At 36.6% G+C, this 17,238-nt stretch overlaps 1 protein-coding gene across 2 annotated transcripts in view; it reads left to right on the forward strand.

Annotated features, from left to right (window-relative positions):
* Nucleotides 1-17,238, forward strand: part of Xpr1 (xenotropic and polytropic retrovirus receptor 1) — a 173,274-nt gene that overhangs the window by 120,579 nt on the left and 35,457 nt on the right. For both annotated transcript variants that reach the window (XM_008829741.3, XM_008829740.3), the window contains 3 exons: nucleotides 5,024-5,105; nucleotides 10,364-10,554; nucleotides 10,730-10,909. In XM_008829741.3, the coding sequence (XP_008827963.1) occupies nucleotides 5,024-5,105; nucleotides 10,364-10,554; nucleotides 10,730-10,909 (453 nt within the window). The remainder of the gene's footprint in view (nucleotides 1-5,023; nucleotides 5,106-10,363; nucleotides 10,555-10,729; nucleotides 10,910-17,238) is intronic.

Genomic DNA, 17,238 nt, shown 5'->3' on the forward strand with positions numbered 1-17,238 from the left:
TTGAAATTAATAACAAAAATTTGTACAACCTAATAAAAGTATATATGAGAAAAACTGTAGTTAATGTCACACTTAATAGTGAAACATTAAGGGTTTTCTTTACAAGACTAGGAAAAAATTATATGATTATTATTATTGCTGCCATTGAGCATTTTATTGGTGATTATAGCCAGTGTGATATGGTCAGAAAAAGATATAGAAGGCATTCAGATTAGAAAGGAAAAAGTAAAAGTGATCTGGTATATTTACCAGTGACTTAATGATCTATGTAGAAAATCCAAAGAATCTATGTTACTACTATAGCTAATCAGGGAGGGTGTTTTTGTCTTTTTGAGACAGATTCTCCCTGTAACTGCATCTGACCTGGAGCTCACCATGTAGACCAGGTTGGCCTTGAACTCAAGGGTATCTACCTCCTCTACCTCTGAATTGCTGGGATTAAAGGCATGCACCAATACACCCAGCTGTAATCAGGGAGTTAAATAATGGTTGGAGAATACAATACCAGCTTACAAAAAATCAGTTGTATGTTTGTATTTCATCAAGTACAGTTAAAAAAAATAAAAAATAAAAAAATAAAATAAAAAACTTTTCTAATAATGCTATTTATAAGAAAATAAAGAGTAAGAAATATAATACTTAGTAATGTTTGGTTCTGACAAAAGACATTAAAGACCTTTACATTAAAAACTACACAATATTTCTGAAATAAAAATCACTTAAATGAGAGGCATATCACATTTATGGGTGTTTTAGGTAAACTCAGTATTTTTAAGATGTTATTTCTTAATTCGATTTATACATATAACATAATCTACCTTTAAAAAATCTCAGTAGGGTTTGTGTTTGTGTGTGTGTGTGTGTGTAATGTAGATATGCATAGGAGTACAGTACAACTAAAAAGATTAGCAGTACCTTGTTAAAAAAAAAACACTATTAAAGCTACAATAGTCAAGACAGAATCAAGCTAGGCAGATACTTCTGTAGAACAGAAGAGAATCTAAAAATAGACTAATGTATATGTACAACTAATAATTCTGTTTTCAGCAAATGGCCCTGGAACAATTGGCTTATTTATACAAGAATGAAAAAGACGAACTTTTATTCATATTTTATACTATGTGTTTCTAAGTGTACCATAGACCTAAATTAAACTTAAAACTACAAATATCTAAAAGAAAATATAGGAGAAAGTTCTAGCAATGTTGGGTGACTCAAAGACTATCTAGAAATGTCACCAAAAATACTTGATCAAAGTTAAAAACTAATCTTCAAAAGACCTTGTTAAAGAGAATGAAAGGGGGCTGAAGAGATGGCTGATTGCTCTTGCAGAGGACCTGAGTTCAGTTCCCAACACCTACGTGGTAGCTAACAGCCTTCTGTAGCTCCAGTTTCAGAGGATCTGATGCCCTCTTCTGACCTCCACGGGCATTGCATGACATGGGTGCACTTATGTACATACAAAAACATTCATGTACATAAAAAATGTAAATAAATAAAATATTTAAAAGAAAAGAGACAATGAGGAATATTGAACTTGGAGAAAATATTTATAAAACGTCAGATCATATAAAAAACTCTGATATTAATAGTGAGAAAACAACTTGAACTTCATCAAAGAAGTATGGGGAGAGAATTAGTATGTGGCAGGTTGCTCAACATTATTGGGCAGTAGAGACATGCAAAGCAGAATCACAAGACACTACCTGTTACAGGGACTAAAATTCAAAGGTTGGCCATACTAAATATTGGAGAACAGAATCTCTTATCTCCTGCCTGCTGGTGGAATATAAAGTGGTAGAACCATTTTGATAAATAGTTGGGAGTCTCCTAAAAAGTTGAGCCTACATCTACCATATGACTAGCTATTATATTACTTACCCAAGAGAAATGCAAACCTGTGTCCATATAGAGACTTTTGCAGATGTTTATAGCAACTTTATTCATAATAGCCGAAAACTAGAAAACCCAAATGTCCATCAGTAAGTAAATGCATAAAGAATTTGTGGCATGTCTGAACAATGCACTACTACCCAACAATAAAAAGAAATAACTTGATATATGTAACACCGTAAGTGAATCTCAACAGAGAAAGAAGGCAGGTTTTTTTTAAAGGGCATACTATGTGACTCCATTTTCTTAAGACTCTGGAAAATATAAACCAGTAAATAATGACAGAAAGCAAATTATTGGTTGCTAGTTGTGTAGGTTTAGATCAGGAAAGAAGTACAGCTAAAGAGCATGAGGAAGCTCTTAGGGGTTGTGAATATATTAGAGTTTTTGGTTTACTTTTCTTTGTTTTTTTGAGGCAGGGTCTCATGTAGCTCAGGCTGACCTCAAACTCATTATGTAGCTCAAACTCATTACATAACTAGCCTTAAACTCCTGAGAGCTGGGAATATAGGCATTTGCCACCGTGTAGCTCAATGTTGTCTTAATTGTGATGATTTCATAGATATTTGTGGATATTAAATCTCATAAATCTTACCAGATTGTACTCTTTAAATCTAGTGTGTGCGATGCATTGTATGCCAATTTATTCATTAAAACAGTACCAAAAAACCCATTGACACTTCATAGTCAAACTGACTGAAAAGATGAAGAGAAAAACTAAAAACATCCAGAGAACAAACATGAAAATTGTGTACTTTAAATATATGCAGCTTATATAATTTATATTATAATAAAACCATTTAGAATGAGAAAATTAATATTAAATACTAAAGTGTTTAAGGGTGTGTTCCAAGGAGGTAATTTAATACTAAAGTAAACATAGAAATGGTTATCCCATGAGGAGGGATAGAGACTTCAAAGTAGGACATATTTTGCTCCTAAAGATAGATGGTAGTTACTGTACATTTTTAAAAAATATTTCATTTATTTTTATTTTATGCATATGCGTGTATTGCCTGCATGTAGGTAAGTGCACCCATGTTGTACATTTCCTACAGAGGACAGAAGAGGCTGTTGGATCCCCTGGAACTGGAGTTAGGACGGTTGTTAGCTGCCATGTGGGTGCTGGGATTCAAACTCAGGTCTTCTGCAAGAATAACCAGTGTTCTTAACTGCTGAGCCATCTCCCCAGCCCCTACTATACATTTTTAACATTCTAAAAGCATTGCATACATTATTTTATATCTAGGCTGTATTGTGTAATTTTTTAAACTAAAATAGAAAAAAAAAAGGCAAATGAGCATCTTCCTTCTAAACACCTTCATTCTGAAACTGACAGTACAGGTATCTACTATTGACAAGTAGTAAATCAGAGTTTCAGTGCTTTTAGAGAACATTTAGTGTATATCAAGTCTAATATTTCACCCCTAACAACACTAAAAAGTCCATGATTATTTCTCTATTTCGCATCCCTTTCTATGTAAGATCTCAAGAACTTTCTGTTCCCATTAGAAGAATGTAATTTTGAGGCCAGCTATAGATTCAAAATCAAATTATAATAAAGAATATTATTGAGCCTACTCTGGAGATTCAAATATGCCCATCTGCTAAGAAACTCTAGCTTAAAATTTTCATTTAAGAGGCTGGAGAAATGGCTCAGTGTCAAAGAGTGTTTACTGCTCTTGCAGAGGACCTGAATGTGGTTCCCAGCCCCCACATCAGGTGGCTCACAACTGCCTTTAACTCCAGTTCCAAGAAGGTCCAATGCCTTCTGGCTTCTGTGGGTACCTGCATATGCATATGGTGCACATAAACTCATACACTCATACACATATACACATAAGTAAAAGAATAAATAAATCTTTAAATAGTTTCATTTAAATTATCTCATTATAAAGGTATTAGTATTGTCAGAAAATAAGTATTCTTATCTTTCATTGTTACTAATTATTTGTAGTACCAAATCATAAATTCTAATCAAGCAATTTTGACAAAATTTAGAGATACATTTTGTAAAAATGAAGTTGCATATTAAATCTCTCCTTAAAAAACTTTACTATAGGAGTTGGAGAAATAGCTCTGACTGATCTTGCAGAGGACCCCAGGTTCAATTCCCAGCACCCACATGGCAGCTAACAACTGTGTAGCTCCAGTTCCAGGGGATCCAACACCTTCTTCTGACCTCCACAGGCACTGCACAACATGGATGCGCTTACACACATGCAGGCAATACATTCATACGCATAAAATAAAAGTAATAATATAAATACTAAAAAACCCACAAAACTTTAGTGTATTAATTTGAAGCCTAAAATGATAATCATAGGTCACAGCTCAGATGTGTGTACATATGGTGGTCAGAGGTGGATGCTGGGTATCTTCCTTAGTCACTTTCTACCCTATTTTTGGAGACTGGGTCTCTCATTGAACCACCAGCTTACCAATTGAGCTAGGCTTGCTGTCCATCAAGTTCCAGGGATCTGTCTTTACCCATGTTGTGTTTAGATTACAGGCATTCACTGTGCCCGGCTTTTATATGGGATCTGCCTGGCTTTGCCTGCCTGCTACTGGGATTACTGATGTGTACTACTATGTGCTGTTTTCTGTATGGGTGCTGGGGATACACACTCAGGTCCTTATGTCTACAAGAGGCACTTTACTGGCTGAGCTATCTCCCCAGCCCCATGATTCAGATTTTGATAAAAAACTAACTAGGGTCTCTATTCTGTGTATAGGGTGATAGAGGATAGATGATCCTCTGCTTCAGATTTTTTAAAGTTTAGATTATAAAACAATATTTTCCTTTTTAAAAAAATTTTTAATTTTATTTTTTTATTTTATGTGTATGAGTGTATTGCCTGCATGTAAGTAAGTGCACCTGTGTCATGCAGTACCCACGGAGGTCAGATGAGGCTGTCGGATCCCCTGGAACTGGAGTTACGGACAGTTGTTAGCTGCCATGTGGGTGCTGGAATTCGAACCCAGGTCTTCTGCAAGAAAAACCAGTGTTCTTAACCACTGAGCTATCTCTCCAGCCCCAACAATATTTTTCTTATAGACCTTTAAGTCTCAACGAAGTGACTTATTATGGCATACATTAATGTGTATGATGTCTTTTTTCTTTCCACAGCCTGCACCAGCATGGACTACTTTTAGAGTTGGCCTATTCTGTGGAATATTCATTGTACTGAATGTTACCCTTGTGTTTGCAGGTAATTCTGAAATTGTGAATTAATTTTTTCTGATTAATATGTCTGTGTAATAACCTGCTCTTACGTGAAGAGTCAATTATGCATTTACCAGTATTAACAAATTTGTCAGGGCTAACTTTTTTATTTTTATAAATTTTGTAGGATTTTTGGACATTTGTTTATTTTTCCTTTTAGGTATAAGCTTAGGTCAGGGAAATGGCTCAGTGGGTAAAGGTGCTTGCTGCCAAGCCTGACGACTTGAGTTTGATCACCAGGTCTCATATGCTGGAAGGAGAGAACCAACTCCCAGAAATTGTCTTCTAACTTCTACATGCACTGTGTGGTAGATGTCTGTGAGTGTGTGTGTGTGTGTGTGTGTACAGTTTTTCAAATAAATAATTTTTTAAAAACAAAAATTTTTAAAGTAATAAATTTAAGAACTTAAACTTCCTTTATCATAGATGAAGATATCTTAAATATGTTACAAGCATTCATCTACAAAAGCTTATTTACTTTGCTTATTTTCACATCCTTTCCAGGACTCACTTGCAACTGCTTTGCCTGTAGTTGTAAAAGGGATGGCTTTGCAATTTTCTATTCAATGGAAGAAAAAATTGGGGGCTGGAGATGTAGACCAGTTGATAAAGAGTGCTTGTCTAGTATGCATGAGTTCTTGAGTTCAGGCTCAGCACTACATAATACCAGGCATGGTGGTACATGCCTGTAGTCTCAACATTTTGGGAAACACAAAGATCAGTAGTTCAAGGCCTTCCTCTGCCACATAGCATGTGTTTGAAGGCAACCTGTGCTCAATGAGATCCTTCCCCTAAAACCAAAACAGAACACATCCAGCAGAAGTTAAAAATGAGAAAGGATCACTCTAGGAACAACTATAGTCTCAACATCAAGAAATAGTGTAGTACTGAGGGAAAGATAACCCTATTATACCTCCCCCAAAGAATGTGTCATCCCCTTCCTTGATGACATCTCATGTTTATCACTAGTAGTTGAAATACTGCAAACATCGCACCTGCTTGTTTTCCTATTAAATTTCACTAGTATCTTCCCCAGTTTCTTTCATAAGCTATACTGTTTTTTTGTGACATTGAAATGTTGAGTAGGTCCAATAGATTCAGTCCTCAAATCTCTGTTGTCTGTATTCTTTTCCTATCTCGGCAAATTATTCAAGCCTATGGCTATAAATACCATCTCTATGCTAATGACTCACAAGTATGTATCCTCTCTAAATGATATCTACTTGACTGCTTGGGTATCTAAAAGGCATCTTACATTTAAAGAGAACCCTTAAATAGAGTAAAAGAACTCTTGATTTTTTTTTTAACCCTGCAAATAAAGTTTTCAAGTTTCCAAAACCTTTTAGCCCCTGTGTAGCCCTTGTGTTCTCTGAGATTATCTACTTAAAAAGCAGGAAGGTTTATTTTGGCCCATGGATACAAAGGTTTCAGTCCATGATCACTTGGCCCTGTCACTTAGGGCCTGTGGCAAAGCAGAACATCATGGTGGAAAGCAAAGTTGCTCACTATGTGGAGGTCAGAAAGTAAAGAGAGGGAAGGAATGTGTCCCAGTACAGTCTTCAAGGGCACTCCCCAGTGATCTACTTTGTCCAGCTAGGCCTGACCTCTTAAAAGTTTCCACATTCTAGTAACACTAGGAGCTGGGGATCAAGATAAGTGACACCTGAGCAAGACACTGGAGCTTCTTGCCAACATTTAGGGTTCAAACCATGATATCCCTCATACTTTATCGCTAAAACATGCAACAAATCCTGTTGCTCTGTCTTCAGACTAGCCTCTGAATCTGGCTACTTAACACCACATGCATCAGTTCCATCTTTTTCTCCACAGCCATTTCTTGTTTAATGTATGACAAGCCTTCTGAACTTGTCTCTTTGCATGCATCCACTGTTGCCTTCATATAATGACAAGCCTGTTGCGGGGAGGGTGCTGTCTCCTTTCCTTTTATGATTACCCTGCACTAACATAGTCTATTCTGTATCTTTCCATCTCTTTAGCCTTTATTAGTATGTTTCAGATGCTTATTATGTGACAATGTACCAGATACTTATGACTCACTAATGTGTACATAATGTTTGGACTTCATACCAAACATCTTGATGCCTGGGCTTTTGTCTCTCTTGTTCCTCAGTGTATCTGTAGTACTAGAACACTACATGAGGGTAAAAACATTAGAGAGATTTGAGTGGATGGAGAAAAAAAGGAGTTGAAATTAAATTATGTACAGAAAGCACACACAAACAGCCCCCCTCAATACACACACCCCTCAGGTTCCTGTAGTCATGTGTGTTTCATTTAAGGAATATAATCATGATACACCTCAAGAGTCTGTATGGTTATAGCTGTAAAGTTTAATAAAAGATTAAACTCTGCTCAGTGAAGTTTACAAAGATATGTAGTTCTTTCTTTAGGAAAACACTTTTACTCATTTATGAGTGAAATTTACTTCTTTAATTTCTAAGATGTATGTGATGGCCTTATCATCACTGTCATTAAATAAGACCTATTAGGAAAATAAATTTTGTTTTCATGTGAAGTAAATAAAACAGGTTTTTAATGTGTTCCTGCTCTAAATTTAGGACAAGCTGGAGTTTTAATAAATATAGACTACATTTTTTGCTGCAGTTTGTTTTTTTAAATGTGTTCAATTTGTACATTTAGCGTTGTGTTATGTTCTTACCTCAGAACCCTTCTTTGTTTGGTCTTTGTGTGTATTTCTGAAGGGAGAGTAGATGTAGTTGAAGCCAGCGATCTGTACTTATTCGTCTCCCAGTGGGTTTTTAGAGGATGACTGTGTTGAGTCAGAGAGAAGCACAGCAGTAGTAATGCATGTACAAGCACGATTCTTGTTTCCAAGCAGTCACATCAAAAATTACCTGCATAATTGCTGTGGTTTCTCAAGGGAACATACCCCATGTTCAATAATTTGCCGGAAAATCATATATTCCAGAATTTTAGTTTCATGAACATGAAAATTATCCTGTATATGTATCTTAAAACTTTTCTCTCTTACAGATTCCTAGTTGCCTTTGCTTAATTTGAAATAACATATTTTACTTACTAGTTTGACCATTTACGGTAGATGTAAGGTTGCAAATAAAATAGGCACTTGTAAAATAATGGTAAGACTATTGTGAAAATGTCTTGAGGATAATGTAGTATATGTAAACATTTTATGAACATTCTGATTTTGATTAACCATGTTTTTCTTTTGTGTGTGTGTGTATTTGTGTGTGTGTGTGTCTATGTCTGTGTCTGTGTGTTTTAATAGGGTCTCATGTAGTCTAGGCTGACCTCACACTATGTATCTGAGGATGACATTGAATTTCTGACCCTCCTGCTTCTACCTCCCAAGTGCTGGGACTATAGGCTTGTGTTATCCTAGTTTTATGCAGTACTGGGGATCAAATCCAGTTATGAAAGAAGATATTATCACCATTGACCAAGAAGGAAACTGAGAACTAGATAAGTGAAAGAATTGTCCCTTCTAGTATCTGATACTTGATATAAATGGTATTTGATCCCATAGAAAAAGCTTTCTCTACCATTATTTTCAAGTTATTAAGGTTTTCTTGTTGTTGTTGTTTTGTTTTTGTCTTTTTGAGACAGGGTCTCCCTGTAGCCCCAGCTGTCCTGGAACTCACTATGTAGACCAGGATGGCCTTGACCTCACAAAGATCCGCCTGCCTCTGCCTCCCAAGTGCTCGGATTAAAGGCATGTGCCACCACGCCCGGCAAGTTATTAAGTATTTTTTATACTGTGGAGAATGCAAATATAAATAGTCAATGGTTATAAGTATATAGACTGGTAAGAGAAAATTCAGAATCATTTTAATTACATGGAAAACTGAGAAAATTTGTTTAAAAAAAACAATAAGATTCATCAGTAACTGAGAATGTCTGGGAGTATTGTGAGATAAGTTTGGGGACACTGAGTTAGAGATTAGACTTTTAAGAACTTGGGTTTTCAAAACTAAGATGTTTGACCATTATCATTCTAGGAAAGTGTACAATAATGATGGCACTGAATGGTTGTGTGGGCATAGGAGCAGTGTGGACTTGACAGTGAGCTTGGACATAGGAACAGTGTGGACTTGACAGTGAGCTTGGACATGGGAGCAGTGTGGTCTTGACAGTGAGCTTGGGCATAGGAGTAGTGTAGCACTTGAGAGTGAGCTTGGAGCAAATTACATAGGTTTAAATCCTAGCTCTGCCCTGCATTATCTCAGTAATCCTGAGCAAGTTACCTAATCTATCTGTACTCTAATTTCCTCAGTCAACATGGACATAGTGGTTTGTAACGGACAGAACAATTGTGATGTTTAAATTAATTATTACATATAATAGCATGGAGAATAAAGAATGCTAAGTATCATAGTAACCATTCCACAGATACTGTCATTTACCTAACATTTAAATTCTCATTTTTTTGTGTGTTGTATCTATTTTTTAAAATATTTTATTTATTATTTTTATTTTTTTATGTGTATACATGTATTGCTTCCTTGTAGGTAAGTGCACCCATGTCGTGCAATGCCCACAGAGGACAGAAGAGGCTGTTGGATCCCCTGGAACTGGAATTATGGACAATTGTTAGCTGCCATGTGGGTGCTGGGATTCGAACCCGAATCTTCTGTAAGAACAGTCAGTGTTCTTAACCGTTGAGCCATCTCTCCAGCCCTTCTCTATTCATTTTTATAACAACTCTGTGAGGTCGAAGTTGCTGACACTAGCTAGTTTAATGGTAGAAAAGGAAAGCCAAAGAAGCTGTATCATACCAGAAACCCTCAATTGACAAAAGATCTTGAGATTCTAAGCCATTTCACCCTGTTGCACTACAGTCAAAGAAACTCAGGGAATAGTGGAATAACACGATTAAAAAAAAATCCTAGGAAAATTATTCTTATGGAATTCTGCAGAGCAAAATGAAGAAGGAAAGAATCTGGAGGAAAGTTTATCAGGCTCTTAAAATGACCCAAATAAAGATTTTTTAATTTAAATTTTTTTTTTTTAAACAGGGTCTGACCTGGAATTCGCTGTGTAGGCCAGACTGACCTCAAACTCACAGAGACCCACCTCATTCTGCCTCCCAAGTTCTGGGATTAAAGGCATGTGCCACAACGCTTGGTGGTAGAGGTTTTCTTTATGAAAACCTCCTATGTAAGCGCTATATCTCAGAAAATGGAGAGAAAAGACAAAGAGAATATTATTAATTTTTTAACTAACCAATAAATTTTCTTTCAGCTATATTTAAAATTGAAACAGATAGAAGCATATGGCCCTTGATAAGAATCTATCGGGGTGGCTTTCTTCTGATTGAGTTTCTTTTTCTACTGGGCATCAACACGTATGGTTGGAGACAAGCTGGAGTGAATCATGTGCTCATCTTTGAACTTAATCCAAGAAACAATTTGTCTCATCAACATCTCTTTGAGGTAAGGCAAGACACAGTCTCATGAATGTAGTTCGCATTAACTCAATGGGTACTAAAGTCCTTATACTTGAAGATTATTGATCATTTCTCTTATATTTGTTTATTAAAAGTATTTCCGTGTGATGATAAAAATAAAGGTAACTTTCTCTCTTTTTTGTCCTCCCTGTGCTTCGCAGATTGCTGGATTCCTGGGGATATTATGGTGCCTGAGCCTCCTAGCATGCTTCTTTGCTCCAATTAGTGTCATCCCTATATATGTATATCCAGTTGCCCTTTATGGATTTATGGTCTTCTTTCTTATCAACCCCACCAAAACTTTCTATTATAAATCCAGATTTTGGCTGCTTAAACTTCTGGTGAGTCTAGAAACTTGTATAGCATTTTTAGAGTAATATACTCATCATTGGCCTCTTCTAAGGTAAAACAAGACTGCTGAGCCACGCATTTCCAGAAACATGGTTCACACTGTGCCTGTGTGAGCGGTGCCAAGCTTCAGGAGTAGAAATGTATGTGAAGGGTACCAGATAGCTCTGAAAGTATACAGTGTGGCAGCTCTGGGAAAAGCACTTAGGCATATTTTTCCTCCTAAAAATGAAATATAAAGTGGCCAGATAGTGAATTAATTTTGCAAATTGTGATTATTTGTTATTTCATTATACAGATTATTTAATCAGTGTGTTAATTTAAAAGCTTCATTTCCTTCTAAAGAAAAGGAAAGCCAGACCTAGTGGCTGTCACCTCTGTAATTCCCAGGACTTGGGAGGTGAAGGCAGAGCAAGGAGTTGAGTTTATCTTCAACTACATAGCAATTTGAGGCCAGCCTGAATCTGTCTCAAAAATAGAGTAGTAATACTACTAGTACCACTTCTTTCTTCAGTTGATGTGAATAGCAAACCAAGCACTTTATTTTGGGAGTTGTGGGAATGTTTTTTTAAAACACCAACTTGAATTTGAGAAGCTAACTTTGATTTTTTAAAAACCATTTCTTATTTTATTGCTTATGATTTTGTTACAACAAAGGCTTCTTGAATAGCCCAGCCTGGCTTCAAACTCATGGTCCTCCTGCCTCATTCTCCCGAGTGTTGGGATTATAGGTAGTGTGCTTCAATGCCTGGTCTTTCTTTGCCTGTTTATTAATGATCTTAAAATCCTTCAGTTGCAACAATAGGATATAGAATTTCCTGCAGAATTATAGGTATGTTTTTTTGTGATCATGTAAATGTAGCTCTGGGAAAGATCTTCTCTTCACTCCTAAATGAGGCCAACTGTATTTTTGAAATTAATTAAAAATATTTTCATGTAGCTGTTTCTTAGATTATGGATTATAGCTAGAAGAAAAATCTGTGATTAAAATGATTGATTCCTATAGAAACTTTCAGAATTACCATAATTATTTTCTCTCCTCTTTTTTGTTACATAAATATACCTCCTTAGGAAATGTAGCTTTATTTCTTTTTGCTTTTTGTTTGCCTCTTGGGGATATGAATTTTTTGTTTTTAGCAATACTTTTTTACTTTTTTTTTTTTTTTTAACCTGAAGACATGCCACACATGGCAGCTCACTTCTGTAATGCTAACTGTGGAGGCAAAGGCAGGAGGATTGCCATGAATTCAAGGCCAGCTTGGCCTACAATAAAGTCCAGAGTCAGACCCTGTCTCAGTGCACATTTGTGCGTGTACGCACGTGTGTGCATACACACACACACACACGCCCAAAATTGAAACAAGCAAACAACAAAAACTGAAAAATAAAGGCAGCTCACTTCTGTAATGCTAACTGTGGAGGCAAAGGCAGGAGGATTGCCATGAATTCAAGGCCAGCTTGGCCTACAATAAAGTCCAGAGTCAGACCCTGTCTCAGTGCACATTTGTGCGTGTACGCACGTGTGTGCATACACACACACACACACGCCCAAAATTGAAACAAGCAAACAACAAAAACTGAAAAATAAAACGCAGCTTTCTTTCCTCTTAAAAAAAAAAAAAGAGAAGTGTTTGTAACAACTACAAAAATAAAATGGCCAAAGTTTCTTGACTTTCCCAAATTTTATTTGTATTTCTTATGAGAATGTCACCTTCCACCAAGATTTTTGGTACAAATTAAGATTCTTTCTCTTTCCCTCCCAGTTTCTTTGGTTTAAAAAAAAAAATCTCAGGGCTAGGGATATAGCTCAGTTGGTACAGTGCTTACTTAGGATGTACAGAGCCCTGAGTTTGAGTCCTCAGAACAGCATAAACTGGGTATGATGGCACCTACCTCTAGTCCCTGCATTCAGGAGGTAGAGGCAGGAGAATCATAAGTGTAAGGTCATCTTTGGCTACATAATGAGTTCCAAGCCAGCCTGGGATGTATGAGGCTTTGTCTCAAAAAATAAAATAATAAAAACCTTTAAATGTAGCACCACAAGGCCAAACTTTAGATTTGGCTTCTGAATATGAAATGTAAATGTACAAGAACATTTTGATCAGTTGTAAGTACGTTTTCACCTTTAATGTACTTTTTCATCACCCGGGAAACATATTTTACTGCTTGTTTGTTTGTTTACACAGTCTTACTATGTAGCTGAGCCTGGCCTGAAATTTAATATGTAGACCAACCTGGTTTTGAACTGGCAGTCTTCCTGCGTCAGGCTCCTGAGTGCTGTGGTTCTGGCCATGTACCACCACACCTGTACTGCTCTCTGAAAAGCAAGGGCATGCATTTTAGAGAGGGTTGTTTTGCTTTTGAAGATAGAAGAAAAAATTGAACCATTTTTTATCTCTTGATTATATCAAAAGTATCATCCTAGATTACCTATTAATGTAAAATTTCTACAAAGTGATTTGTACTGAGGTTTTAGAAGATCTGGAAAACTTAGGTTTTTTACTGTGATGCCACCATTGCAGTAACAGGATAATAGAGGTGTAAATATTGTGTGCTAAGTGTGGATTTCTCCAGTGCACCCTAGGCTTAATAGCAATCAAGATTTATTCATGGCTAGTTACTCAGATTAGTAGAATGATTCCTGTTGAGTAGACATTTATGTATGTGTCTGCTGTGTGTGTTAATAAATGCAGACTTAGTGACTGAGTACACTGGCAATGATATAAGAAAGATTAATAGGCTAGTAAAAAGTACTCTGCAGGCGGGCGTGGTGATGCACACCTTTAATCCCAGCACTTGGGAGGCAGAGACAGGCGGATCTCCGTGAGTTCAAGGCCAGTCTGGTCTACATAGTGAGTTCCAGGACAGCTGGGGCTACAGGGAGACCCTGACTCAAAAAGACCAAAAAAAAAAAAAAAAAAAAAAAAGGAAACTCTGCGAAGCAGGGAAGTATAGAAAGAAATATTGATGTTACTTTTGTAATACTTTGCTGAAACAAAAATACTATTAGTGCAGATGCCAGTATCACTTGACCTACTGACTTATTTTAACTTAAATTCTCTGAGAAAATTAGTCTTTATATTTATTTCTAGAGAATTAACAGAATGTTTTCACTCTAGTTAGTTTCTCTGAAATTGCTTTTTAAAGCCTTGTCCTAAAATAAAACTCTGTTTTCTTTTTTTTTCTTTTTTCCTCTTCAACTTTTATTGGGAAAACTACATGCTACTTGGTCATAATAGCAAAGACTACTTACTGTTTATGTTCATAGTTATATGGAAATCTTTGAAACTGATATATTCTACCTTTCTTTTCTCCCTCAAAAACTTAAAATTTTTTAAGATAATGTAAAACAAGGTGGGTCATGTCTTTAATCCCAGCACTCATGAGGCAAAGGCAAGCAGATCTCTTTGAGTTCAAAGCCAACCTGGTCTGCTTAGTGAGTTCCATGCCAGCTAGGGCTACATAATGAGACCCTGTCTCAATATAATAATAATAATAAATTTAAGATAATGACTTATAGTGATATTAATATTCTGTGTCAAGGTTAGCGGTTTATTTATACCAATTATATCTTATGTGCTCTCTCCTACATCTTTATTTGCCCAAATTAGAAATCCAATTAGAAAGCATAAACAAAACCTCATATTTTTCTAAACAAAAACATCACCTTATTCTTACAGTAATCTAAAATTTTAAAATTAGAGGTTTTAATTATATTATTTAGAAATCAGTTTTACCAGGGCTGGAGAAATGGGTCAGCAGTTAAGAACACTGGTTGTTCTTGCAGGTGACTCGGGTTCAAATCCCAGCATCCACACAGCAGCTAACAATTGTCTGTAACTCCAGTTCCAGTGGATCCGACGGCCTCTTCTTTCTTCCACGGGCATTGTACGACACGGGTACACTTACCTACATGCAGGCAATACACGCATACACATAAAATAAAAATAATTAAATATTTTAAAATATATATTATAAAAATATATGTTATAGAAATCAGTTTTACCAACATTTTCTTTGGTTCCATAGTAAAGTTTTTTATCCATGTCTCTTATAAGAACAGAGGGCTGGGGATACAGCTTAATGGTACAGCATTTGCCTCTCATGGATTCTAGGGATGAAACTCAGGCTTGGTGGCAAGTACCCTTAACTCAGTGAACCATCTTGCTGGCCCTATTTAATGATTTTAATAAGACCTGTGGTTGGAGCTGATACTAATCCCATTTTATAAATTTTAAGAGATGCTAACAGCTTGCCTAAGGTCTCACAGACAGGAAGATGGGAAATGAACCCAGATCATAACTGTATTCCTTTTAAATTTTTAATTTATTTTTATGTATATGAGTGTTTGGCTGCATATATGTCAGTGTACCACATGCATGCAAACCCTCGGAGGCCAGAAGAATGTCTCAGATACTCTGGAACTGGAGCTACAGGTAGATGCTGGGAACTGAACCCCAGTACTCTGGAAGAACAGCTAGTGCTCTTAACCACTGAGCCATCTCTCCAGCCCTCCTCTCTTTATTTCTTTTTTAAAGTTTTTATTTACTATTTTTATTTTGCATGTATGAGTATATTGCCTGTGTGTAAGCTAGTGCACCCATGTCCTCCAGTGCCCGAGGAAGACAGAAGAGGGTGTCAGATCCCTTGGAGCTGGAATTATAGACGGTTGTTAGTCGCCATGTGGGTGCTGGGATTCGAAACTGGGTCCTCTGCAAGAGCAGCCAGTGGTTTTAACCACTGAGCCATCTCTTCAGCCCTCCTCCATCTCTTTATTTCTTATTTCATGCATTTTGCTCTCCCTCTGTATTAGCTCAGCTTTGAGGATGGGGTTGGCAGATTATAAGAGTAATAGAAGTATGTCTCATGTCAGAAAGAATATGTTTCACCTGGGCTGCCAATTTTGCAAAAGTCCACTACTAGAGATTGGTTAGACTTTCTGATTCTTTGGCATTATATATGAAATTACCTTCTTTGTTCTTTGAAATATTTAAGTCTATTCTACACTCTAGAGTTTTTCAAACTAATACAAGTGCTGCTGACACCAGGACCTCTTTGTCGGTAGATAGCTTAAACCTTACTGTACCTCTACATTTTACCTGCTACCCTGAAGAGAAGTATGCTGGGTCCAGAGCTCATTGTTGCAAATGTTCTGACTTCTATCTCTGGCTTATTGGACTCACAGAAATATAAAGGAGTTATCAAGACAATGAGTCATAGAACCAAAAGATACCAGCTCTAGAAAGTAGTATCTCAAAACCTGTGCTGTTTTCTGGTTTAGCTTCCAAAGGTCCAAGACAGTGTCTGTTAGAGATGGCACCCAGGATTGCTTCATGATGTATCATTTGTCTCTCTGAAAGAGTAAAGAGAAATACGCATAGAAAGAGTAGAAAGAAGCAACCAGATCTGAGAGGAGAATTACCATAGATTATGATGTTGAATTCGTCTACCATGAATATAGCCATATGTCCAGAGAACTAGAAGAAATTTAGGCACATTTTCTCAAAATGGCTGCTCAGTCAGATTTCCTGCTTGGAGAAAGGACACATTATCATTAATATCTTATACATTTTCTTCTATATAGTAACCAAGGAAATCTGACAGGAAGAAAATAAAAGCTATCTTCATCTTCACACAGGCTTATCAAGGCAATCTGCGTAGCTTTTTATTTCTGGTGACTGTATTAGTCAGTGATTCTTGTCTGCCATGCTAGGATTTCCCTTTGTAGTGATACAGGTTTCTACAGAATAAATCAAAGATAAGTTTGTGGTGAATGAGAGTATCAGTAGTACCTGGCTTTAGAATTGTTGTGAGGAAGCTTGGCGTGGTGGCCCACACCTGTGACCCTAGCACTTGAGGAGGTAGACGCAGGACTAGCTCAAGTTTGAGGCCAGCCTGGGCTACATAGTGAGGCCTTGTCTCAAATCTACTCCCCTAAAAAGAACAATTGTTATAAAGATTGAGTTACAGTATTACATAGGCCCTAAAGAAAATATATCGTATGAGTTAGTGTTTAATATATTTGCATTTGATACATTTGTAATTATTTTCAGAACATTCATAAGAGGGGTGATTTCTGTGGTAAAATTTCAAGATGAACACAGTCATTACTATGACATTAGTGAAATGAAAATTACGTGGACGGGGGATATAGTTCAGTGGCAGAGTGCTTCCCTTGCGTAACAAGATCCTGGGTTTGAGATCCATCCAGTGCTGTAAGAAAGTCACTTTAACTAGAGAATGTGACATGCTTTGGATGATGTGCCATCCTTCCTTATGTGTCTTCTACAGACAAAGACCTTTGTATTCAGTTGACTAAGTA

The sequence above is a fragment of the Nannospalax galili genome, unplaced genomic scaffold (assembly GCF_000622305.1).
Source record: "Nannospalax galili isolate Female #2095 unplaced genomic scaffold, S.galili_v1.0 scaffold294, whole genome shotgun sequence".
NCBI lineage: Eukaryota > Metazoa > Chordata > Mammalia > Rodentia > Spalacidae > Nannospalax > Nannospalax galili.